Genomic DNA, 11,851 nt, shown 5'->3' with positions numbered 1-11,851 from the left:
ATGATATTTAAAAAGACGTACTTTTTTTCAATCTATGTATTAATAAACAAGAAAATTGCAAATTGTAAATATCTCTTCGTCTGGACCGACTTGGCATCTACTACGTTTGGACGGGTCCATTTCATTAGGAAGGTGATCGATAAATATTACGGAGTTTTGACAGAAAAGGAAAACGAACTTATTGTTATGTGTTTTCAACAAGGGTTTCGTTCCGCTAAATTATTTGCGCAAATAAAGTTTGTCTATTTTTAGATTACAGGTAATAATTTGACACTACGCATTAACCTGTGTAGTGATTTTGATTTTACGATAAATGTATGAATGAACGATAATTTTATGAATGAACAAGAGCACCTGACCTCTTAAAGAAACACAAATTAAACATAAAAAAACGTATTTATTAGGAGATAATTCAGTTAAATTTTCAATACTAAATCAACAACTGAAATGAATCCATATTTTGTTGAAACATAGTACGAACGGCGGAAAACGGAATCGCATTTATAAAAATGTACTTTTTTTCACTCGGACTTCTATGTTATTTGATAGTCAAACGGTTGACCCTTTAAATACAAAAATACATCTACAAGAACATATTCTGAAACTTCTTAAATCCGCTAACTTTTTTTTAAAGTTTCAAGCTATGTATTGCATTAGAAAACATACATAGGTGTTAAAGAATGACTGACCAGGAGCCTGTTTAACAAAATACTATGGCTTGATCTGGGCGGAGTCTCTGATCTGGGTCACAAAGATGGCCATACGCGACGGCATAAAAGCAATTGCTTTAAAAAAAAAATTACATGAAATTGAATAAGGACTTTTTCTCAAATATGCGAATTATATAATTATATAATGACACAATGTATATGATATACACATTTTAAACAGCTTCAAAATTATTTACCAAAAGCATAGTTAACAGAAAGTTAAAACTAACATGTTTTATATAAGAGAGATTTATAATACATGCATGCATGATATAAATAATATATACTAAAGTGTTTCAACACCGTAAAATTTTTAGGTGTAAACTATGCACTGACAACAATTAATTTATAACTAAACATCATACATGATTAACAATTCTATAATTTTTCATGATGATTATTAAAAAATAATCTAAATCTTTGCATTAAGCTTGGTGACTGTCATGTATGTAATATGTTATCTTCTATTACAATAATATATATTATTATACTTCACGTTAAAATGCCATATTTTGATTGGCTGATAAGAGGGTGTTAATTTACTCTATCACATAGCTGAGAGAGTGACAATTTTTTTGAATGTTACCCTCTCGTCTAGACCAATCAAAACTGATAGTTTAAAGGACAATTCATTGACTATACATCAAGTCAGTAAATAAAATGCTAAAAATCTACGTTTTGGCTCAGATTTTATTATTGGACTGTTAAAATAAAAAAATAAAACATCTTGAATAACTTTTGTTATTTTTTTCTAACACCCGTAACGTTGTTATGTACGTGACATCATAGAAAATACTTTTAAAATAAAATTAATCTGTAAAAGACTATAATGATAGGACATTCAGTATAATAAATTAAATAACACATAGCTGAGAGGGTGATAGAGCAGATTGGTACCCCTCGAAAAAGAATTGTCAACCTTGGCTTCGCCGCGGTTGACAATGTTTTCTCTAGGTCACAATCTGCTCTATCACCCTCTCAGCTATGTGTTATTTATATATAGTAACATAGTCACAAAAGCTTTATCACACAAATCACAGACAAAACTTGATTCCGTATCTTATCTTAAAAAATAAATTTCAACAAACCTATTAATATTTTGCATACAAAATAAATAAGGAAAAATCTGTCATCTAGAACCACCAGTTAATTTGTATTAATTCAATATAGGATTAATTGTGGGGTAATTATGAATTTCATTGTTTAAAAAAACAAATTTCCTATCTATTGATTGGTACATTGTATGTAGTACTATAACAAATCTTAATCAATTCACCGAAGAAATGAGAATCAATAAAGAAATTATGTTTTACAAAAGTACAAACCAAGCCTAAACAGATAAGATGTTACTTTTGTAAGGGTTACATCCCTTTAATGCATTGTTACAGACTTATTATCGTGACGTTACGTTACCGTTAGTTACATTCATCTATGATTATCAAAAAGATGTGAAACCGGTTGGAGAAAAATTTCAGAGACATACATCATGTACATTTTATTTATCCTCCATACTATAATCTCCATTAACTTCCATGTCTTCATCAGAGGAATAGTCGTCATAAGTTGATTCGCTATCAGTTTCATTTGATTTTGAATTACTATGTCTGACCAGGGAAGATAACTCTGCATTGGACTCTTCATCGTCCGTGATTTTCTCTGCTGTATAAATGTTTTCAGTGTCACTATCAGATGTCAATTCTGAATTTTTATCTCTGCTTGTCAAGAAATTTGGATCTTTTTCGACTTCATCCATTATCATATCATTAAGTTTTTTAGAATGTTTAAATCTAAGTGCTCTTAATGCACACAAGCCCTCCTTTCTGTGTCTCAATAGATGTGGCATCCGTGTGTAGGTTTTCTCACAATACTCACACTGGTATGGCCGTTCACCAGAATGAATTCGTAAATGCCATTCCATGTTGGATTTCTCCGTAAATTTTTTCAAGCATATGTCACACTGATATGGCTTTTCACCAGTGTGAGTTTTGAAATGGGTCTGTAAATCTTTTGGTGAAAAGAATCCTTTTTGACAAACTCCGCATGTATATTCTTTAATTTGTAAATGTACTCGTCTCACATGTGACAATAAATTTCCTTTGGTGCTGAATTCTTTCCCGCAGTATTCACATTGGTAATCTTTTGTCCCAGCATGCATCATTAAGTGTCTTTCCAAGTGATATTTACGTGTAAACATTTTGTCGCACTGGTCACACTTGAATGGTTTCACACCAGCATGCAGGCTGAGTATGTGTTCTTTCATTTGACGTTTAGTTTTGAACTCTTTTCTACAAACTTCGCATGCATAGGTCATAACCCCATGCCTCGTGACATGCCTTTTTAATAAATATTCACTGTTGAATGTATCATTGCAAATACCACATACCAAATTTTCCAGCTCTTTTTTATGTACATTTTTAACATGTCTTATCAAATGATATCGCTGTGTAAATACTTTATCACACTCTTCACATTTATGATTTCTTTCTCCGGTATGAATAACAGAATGTCTTCGTAATTCACTTGGTCGGCCAAAAGATTTACCACATAGCTTACAAACAACTCGGTCCTTCGGTTTGTATGTTTTATTCTTATTTCTAGATTTTGAATCATTATCTGTTTGACATTCTTTAATTGCATTTGTATATGATGGGATATTTAATAAATTTTCATGCATTGGTTGTTTTTCAATGTTTTCCTCAGTTTTTTCTGAATCGGAATTTTCATGTTCCCGAATTATTCCAATATCTGAGTAAGTATCAACTAAACTTTTATTTTCTGAAATGTCAGCATAAGATTCTGATACATCATTTATATGAGCATCAGTATCAACATGATCAACAGGTTCAGTGATGGAGTTTGACTTCTCAGTTTTATCAGAATCAGTATTGGGAAGTACTGTTTTCCATGATGGAATTTTCAATAAATATTTCTTGACTTCTCTTTCCAGAAGATCTTCGTCATTAGTTATTTGCCTTGGTCTACGTATTGGTATGGTACTCTTTCTTCTGGATGTAACGGTTTTTTGCTTTAATTTGTTACCTTGGTTATGACTTTTTGAATTTCTATTATTAGAATTTTCTCCATGATTTATAGTTCCCTGTTCAAATAATGAAATTTGATCATATTCACTGGCAGCTAATGTGATTTGGTCTAAAATTCTATCACTCATTTGCTTTTGCATATCATCTGCAGGATGAAAATTACTTTTTAATTTACTAGCTCCATTTGACATCATATTTCTTGAAACTGTGACTTTACATTTTACATCTGGTACATTCAAAATACTACAATTTTTATAGCCTTTCTCTGAAGATGATATGTTGGTTCCCTCCTCTAAGACAGGCGACTGGTACCAGTGACTTGTAGATGACTGTTCAGACTTCCACGAAACAATATCACATTGAGTGAAGTTTACTGATTTAAATTTGTCTGTAAACAGCTTTTCACGTCCACGAGCATTTTCTGAGTCTCCGTTTTTCATTCCAGTAAACCCCAAACCATTTTCTTGTGTCATTTCTACACAAGATTATTTCTGTTTTCACTTTGAAACGTCTTTTTTATCAAATTTCAAGAACAGTTTTTACTTTTTCTTCAGATGAGGTCATATTTTTTTCCAATCAAATAATTATAAGTGATGGAGTTCCCATTTATGACAATGTTCCATTTCTATTATTAATTCTAACTTTTTAACTTTCATGTCAACAAAAGTGGGCGTTTCCTTGTCAACAAAAGTGGGCGTTTCCTTCATTTAAAGTTTCAATATTATTACTCCATTCCAATATTGTAATCAGCAAACAACTGAAATTATAAAATATATAAAATTAATCATATAATTGAACATGCTGAATACATATTTCTGTTTAACAAATTGACATTAATTTTTCTTTTATCAAACATAAAGTTGATGTATAAAAAAGATTTGGTATAATTGACAATGAGACAACTCTCCACAAATGACACAGAAATCAACAACTATAGGTTACCATACTGTCAATGATTTGAACTTCCACACTACATTGATTTCTTATACATCTACAAGTTAACTTTTTAATCACTGTAAACTGATACCGGTTAGGGCTATAATGTTAAATAGAGATACATGCAGTTTAAGACAGAATAGTGTCCTATGAAACAGTGTCCACCTGGACAGTTTTTCATAGAATTTTGGTATTAAATGATGTCAATTGCCATAAAATACTTTCCCTTAAATGGACAAATTTTTACTGCATAAGTTATGAAACAGTGTCCAACCCAATTGGTCCAACCCAAGGACAAGTTTTACAAAGCAATACAAAGGTCATTAAAAAGTTTTATTATACTTAAATTTTAATAAAAATCTGAATGATTGATAAGAAATTGATTAAAATGAATGTAAACAAATGATGGAATAGAGACTTTAAAATTCTAAGAAATTCCCTGCTACATTTTTAATGCTTATAACAAATGAAAGAATAACAATAACAATAACAATAACAAGAAAGTGTTTAAAGTATAAAATAAAATGTAGAGAGCTTTACTACTGTATATTTATCATGAGAAGAAGGTAATAGAAAATATAGAATTTTGGTATTAAATAATGTCCATTGCCACAAAATATTGTCTCCTACATATGTAAGTGGACAGCATTTTACAGCAACAGTAATAAAATATGGTCCACCTACAGAACAATTTTTTGTAGTTATTATTATTCAATTGTGTCCTCCCAAGGAAAACGATACTGAACAACATTTGTTACTTGTTTGAATTAAAATCAATATACATGACATTATATATAAATCAATATACATGACATTATGTATATATATATATATATATATATATATATATGAAGGACTCTAAAAGTGCAATGGGGACGCTAAAGTGCGATGGTTACGCTAAAGTGGGATGGTGTACGCTAAAGTGTGATGCATCCACACGCTAAAGTTCGATGGTCTGCAAAAGTATAGAAGTAAGAAACGTAGTTTGATTATGACGTTAACAGTCGTTTATACAAACCAAAAATGAACATGCCGGAAGATAGATTAAGAATATTTTATTAACAATTTTTACATCAAATGTCCATGACTTACTAGTAATTGATTTAAACTTAACATTCTTTGTCGGCTACAGCGCAATGTTTATTATTTTCGAGTTCTGGAAAAAGGACTTGTATTCTGCAGTCAAAAATTTTACTCTATACATACAAAACAGTATACGCATACTTAACGGATACATTTGAATCATTGTTTATGTGGCAGTTTACTTTGTGATCCCTGTTAAAATGCTGTCGATTTTGATAAAAGTAACGTCTAACAGTAAAATAGATATACAAGTTTTCATGCGTGAATTATAAATTATCTGCTTACACATTAGTTTGTACTGTATATTGTAGGAAAATAAAACATGTATTTGTTCTCGCTAAGAAAAAGGAGAAAGCTAGGCAAACATTGCCTTTCTCTCGTATTTGAATTAAAACTTATTAATAAAAAAATAAATGTTGCATATATATTCCGACAATGAACGAATTTTGTATTTATAATTTTTCAATGACGACTGTAAGGGAGGTTGTAACATTGGTGTGAACGATAATATATACCAATTATCCAAATATTCAATACCATGAATACGCTCCAAATTGTTAAATATTCATTTTACATGAAATTTAATATTTTGCAACACATAAATTAGTACCTTTATAGCAATTATTATTTGGTCGAACTTGTTTATTAAGAATCAATCACTTAAGCCTACCGGTAAATTATAAAGCCTATCACATTTGTTATACCTAGCATACTAGCTTTTGCAAAACTTTTTTAACCTCGATGTTTTAATACTTCGAATCTACCCTTTGGACCATCGCACTTTAGCATTTATAATACACCAACGCACTTTAGCGAACAAACAACCATCGCACTTTAGCGTGAGACACCATTGTACTTTAGCGTATACCATCGCACTTTAACGTGACCATTGCACTTTAGAGTACCATCGCACTTTAGAGTCCTACATATATTAAAAAATTATTCAGACGTTTAATATATTAAAAAGTATATATAAAATAGGATAGTGTGTTACAATGAAACCACTCTGTCAAAGTAACAATCTATTAAAGTTCGCAATTCTAGGTTTAAATATGTCCAGTGATAACAAAGCAATGGATATCATTTAATACTTTAATTATATAAAAAAATGTCCTGGTGGACAGAATGTCCAGTGAAAAAATGTCTATGTTCATGGTCACTTTTTTCGTATCCTGAGGACATATTTTCATACAGGAAATTGTGTCCAGGACTCATTCAAATACTTTCATTGATGATACTTTATTTCACGTTTAGACCTTTCTATTGCACTACATGGCGATTTAATTTCGCAATTTTCAAATATATTTAATGTAGTTATATAGGAAATATCTAAGATTTATATTCTTGTTACTTTTCTTCATGTCGCGAAAATAAGTTTGTTTACAGGAGGTAAATATTTTCCATGGACAGTATTTACTATGAAATAATTCAGAGTGGACATTATTTCATGGGGGACATTATTAAATCCTAGCACCTATTCATGTCAAATTATGAGCTACCAGACATAGCATCTTCCACAAACTGTACAGAAAAAAAACAATATCTTTTAAGCTAAATTTTTAACTTAACCACTCAGTACATTCTGCTTTGGTTAAATTTCAATTAAAACTGCATTCGAATAGTATGATTATGTAAAATTACACGCACTTGTGTCTATAGAAAAAAAAACTATATCTGTACAGACAACTGACAACATCTGAGCTCGTATGCTATCATTTGAATTTGAAACAAATATAGGACTACCACAGGGCTCTGTGCTAGCTCCTACTCTGTTCAACATCTATATAAACGATTTTCTGAATGACATCAAAGGTGAGAACACAAAATTTGCAGATGACGGTACAATGTGGCAATCCAGAAAGCCAGAGGAAATAGATGAACTGAAAGAGGAAATGGCACAAGACATCGGAAAAGCAATAGAATGGACCAGAAAATGGAGAGTTAACATCAGCATTGAAAAGACAGAAGTATGCATGTTCACCAAAAAAAAAATCAGCAAAGAGGATAAAACAATCCAATTAAATGGAAAAGAGCTAAATTATAATCCAAACCCAAAGTTACTCGGAGTAATATTGGACGAGAAGATGACGTTTGGGAAACACCTAGAAACCCTGGAAAAAAGAGCAAGCAGAAATCTGACCATATTAAGAGAAGTAAGACAAATCAGTAAGATGAATACCAGAAAACTATTACAACTGTACTTTTGTCTAATAAGATCTGTGGTGGAATATAGCTGCCCAGCTTGGCAGGTTGCTGAACAAAAAGACCTCCAAAAACTGGATAGGCTACAGAGGAAAGCGCTCACTCTGTGCCTAGATATGCCATCAACATCAGGCAGAGCAGCTTTAGAAATTGAGGCTGGGGTTTTACCAATAGACCTGAGAATCGAAGAGATTGCTATAAGAGAAATTGCAAAAATCCAATCAAAGTCCATAAAAGAACCTATTAAACAACAATTAATAAATTACCAAGAAGAAATAGGCCATGACATCCATATAACACCAATGGGCAAAGCGCTATGTCAATCATTTGAAATGGAAAAAGAAACTGACATTAACATCAATTTAATAGAGCCGGAATTTACCTATAGACTTGGAGAAACATCAAGGACAAAAACAACACCATCATACTGGAACAGACTCGGCAGCTCGAAATCAAGAACATCAGAACAAAAGAAATTATGCATAACAGTCATGACAGAATTAATAGGTAACACAGCAAATGACCAAGCAACTGCATACACTGATGGATCATGCATGGGAAACCCTGGACCATGTGGAGCTGGTGCAATCATATACACAGAAGACTCAAGACCAGCCATACGACTACACAGACCTGTCGCTCAAAGAGGATCCATCTTACTAGCAGAGCTTGTAGCAATTGTAATGGTACTGGAATTTTGTATACTGGAAAGACTACACAACACCATCACCACACTTAAGATCTTCTCTGACAGTCAAAGTGCTGTAGGACTCCTCACTCTTAATTGGGCACCCAAATCCTATATTGATGTGATTCGAGACATCAAAGAACACATCGAAGACCTAAGAACTAAAGGGATGGAAATTTGCATCCTATGGACACCAGGACATGCAAATATTCAAGGGAACGATGAAGCGGACTTATTGGCAAAGCAAGCAGCAGAAGAAGCAACACAACTCTTGCCAAAAAACAATATTATTACCCTTCAAGACGTAAAACAAGGTGCACACAAGAGTGTCATGCAGAAATGGCAAAGACGATGGGAACTAAGCGACACAGGAAGAGACCTCTTTGATATAACACCAAACGTCAAAAACATCCCAATCTTTGACTTTCCTTCCAAAGAAATCTTCAGCATCCTTATACAACTTAGAACTGGCTACACAACCCTTAATTATTATAAACAACGTACAGGGCAAGACACCACCGACTTATGCAGCTGTGGAATTAAGGAAACACAACAGCACTACCTCACAGAGTGCCCCAACTACGAGAGTTATAGAGAGGAAATGTACCAGCAAATTACAAAGGAAATTGGAATACGCAAGATCAACACATGCACCCTGCTAGGAAGACTAGACCACGAAAACACAGAAGAATATAAACGGAAGTTAGAAATCATTTCGGCCTTTATCTCAAAAACAGGACGTTTCGACTTACCCGAACATCCGCAACCTCAATCGTAACAGCAATAACAAAATTAAAGTACATGGAGGAAAATACATGGAGGAAGATACACATAGGGCGTAATATGCACCAATGAGAAGAGTTGTGCCATAAGGCCATAAGATTGAGGATTGAGGATCATTGTTTCATTCAGTTGGTGTTTATCTATTTCAAGGGAATTCTATGACACCTATCTTTCTTTTGTTTACCTGATATTATTGTAAGAGTCAATAGCATTTAAGAAACAAAGCTGTCAGATATGTAAGTATTAGAAAAACGGAAAGCAGAAATCAACATTAAAGACCGGAAGTATTGTAATTTCAAAGTTTTAGCAGGTCGGCTTTGTAAATTTTCCGTGTGGAATGAGCATATGTTTTTAGTTGATGAGAGCAGGAACGTAGTATTATATTGTTAGTCTATAAGATATACTGTTCCCAGATGAGAGACATAGATTCTATTGCACAATAAACATATTTGATTCTGTTTTTTACTTCCCATCTATTCGAATACATAGAATTGAATTAAATATACCTACGGCATTACTGAAAAACAAACTATAACGTAGAAATTTACTTAACTGATGATTTTTTAGCTGGGACATACACCAATATGTTTATAACTTTTAGTTTTTGTGTTACAAAAAATAATAATTTATAGAGAGAGAGAGAGAGAGAGAGAGAGAGAGAGAGAGAGAGAGAGAGAGAGAGAGAGAGAGAATTGAAGTATAATATAATGATCATGTCTGTAAACCAAACAGTTTATAATATGATAGAAGCTATCATAATATCCTTTATTTCTTTTAATTCACTTGGATTTCTGAAAACTTACTTACAGTGAGTTTTAGATTTATGAGTTTGACTGTCCCTTTGGTATCTTTCGTCCCTCTTTTGTATCAAATTCGGGTAAATCAACATGTTTTCATCTAATTTGGAAATCATACAAATCTTCTCATCTTCATATACAATATCATTCAGTTCATTATTATTCATAATATTTTGGAGAGGGGTATGTTTTTGAACCTTTTTGGATTCAATCAACGTTTGTTTTGTGTTCACATATACCCAGATATAAATTTGTTCAACGTCTTGTTGTTTAATAATTTTGTTCACTTGTGTAAACTCATGTATGTATATGTTCATTTGATGATAATCTAATGGCTAGACTTTATTTCAATAAAATTACTTACTTACTTACTTACCACATACCTCGTTTTGATTCATCTGAGACTACTATAACATTATATATAGTCTTAGGAATCATACAGAAGAGCCTATGCGCTTTGTTTAAAATTGTTTTACTTTTTAAATACAGGAATGCAAGGGCCAAATGAATTAAAGAGCCGCATAACTGATTCTTTCAATTTAATAATTTATAAAAAAAGACAACTTCATCTATGATACTCGAACTAATGTTCTATTTCTTCTTTTCTTCAATGCAAATTGTCTTTCTTGTTAAACTATGCACTTGCTTTCAAGTGTTGTTAGTAATAATAAAAAAAAAGGATGAATTGATATTGAGTGGTTTAGGAAATATAACACCATTTACTTCTTTATATACTCCAAGGTGACATTCAACAAGAGAACATGTTAAAGCAAATGTCCAACTCACAAAGTAAAAATGGAAAAATAAAAATGATTTCTACGTATGATCTTTTATGACAAAGGCAGTCGTGTTTTCTACTTAAAACCCGAAGATACTTGTTCTAAGACTGTTGCTCGATTGAGGTTTTATTTTATTTCTGCTATTTAGTAATGATTTATGTATATATGAAATATTCATTTTCTTTGTGATCTTGGTTAGCTTTGAAGTTCAAAAAATATTTTTTCTTAAAGGAGCTTGAGTTTCTTTTTTTTTTTTTTTTTTTTTGCAAACCTATTTAGCATAAGCAATAGCAATCTGAAATGTTTTACATATCAAAAACAACAAGAAGCATCAATTTAAATTCTAATAGTAATTAATATAGAACAATATGTGTATATGTTCCGGACCATATGAGTATTTGGACCATACGCGTATGGTCATGACCATATGTGTATACTCATATGGTGACCATACGCGTATGGTCGGACCATATGAGTATAATACGCATTTGGGTATTAACGGGCCGGACCATATGAGTATTTGGATCATATAGGTATTTTTTTCAATTTACACTATACACGTTTCAATAATACAAAAAAAAAAATATCTTAAACAATAGTGATGGTTACATGACAATTTATTAATTTTATAATCCAAAAACTACGTAAAAATTAAATACTGATGCCATAGTTATAGTTTCCATCGATAGTTAAAATCTTGCAGGTAGGCTTGGGGTGACATTCACTTCCACACGGTAGCATAGCTTTTTTGCATATAAGAAATTTGTGCATGATCTTTTTCATTTACACCTTTTGTTTTATGGAAAGTGAAAAGCTAGCCTTTTTGCAGCTG

At 32.0% G+C, this 11,851-nt stretch overlaps 1 protein-coding gene across 1 annotated transcript; it reads right to left on the bottom strand.

Annotated features, from left to right (window-relative positions):
• Positions 1-377: 377 nt before the first annotated feature.
• Positions 378-9,729, bottom strand: LOC143080887 (uncharacterized). The gene is made up of 2 exons (XM_076257040.1): positions 9,628-9,729; positions 378-4,508 (listed from the first exon to the last, which is right to left on the bottom strand). The coding sequence occupies exon 2, from the start codon at positions 4,222-4,224 to the stop codon at positions 2,206-2,208; it is 2,019 nt and encodes a 672-aa protein (XP_076113155.1). The 5' UTR covers positions 4,225-4,508; positions 9,628-9,729; the 3' UTR covers positions 378-2,205.
• Positions 9,730-11,851: the final 2,122 nt, after the last annotated feature.

This window comes from Mytilus galloprovincialis, chromosome 6, assembly GCF_965363235.1.
Source record: "Mytilus galloprovincialis chromosome 6, xbMytGall1.hap1.1, whole genome shotgun sequence".
Classification (NCBI taxonomy): Eukaryota; Metazoa; Mollusca; class Bivalvia; order Mytilida; family Mytilidae; genus Mytilus; species Mytilus galloprovincialis.
The sequence above is the reverse complement of the archived record's forward strand: the minus strand, read 5'-3'. Positions and strand labels throughout refer to the sequence as shown.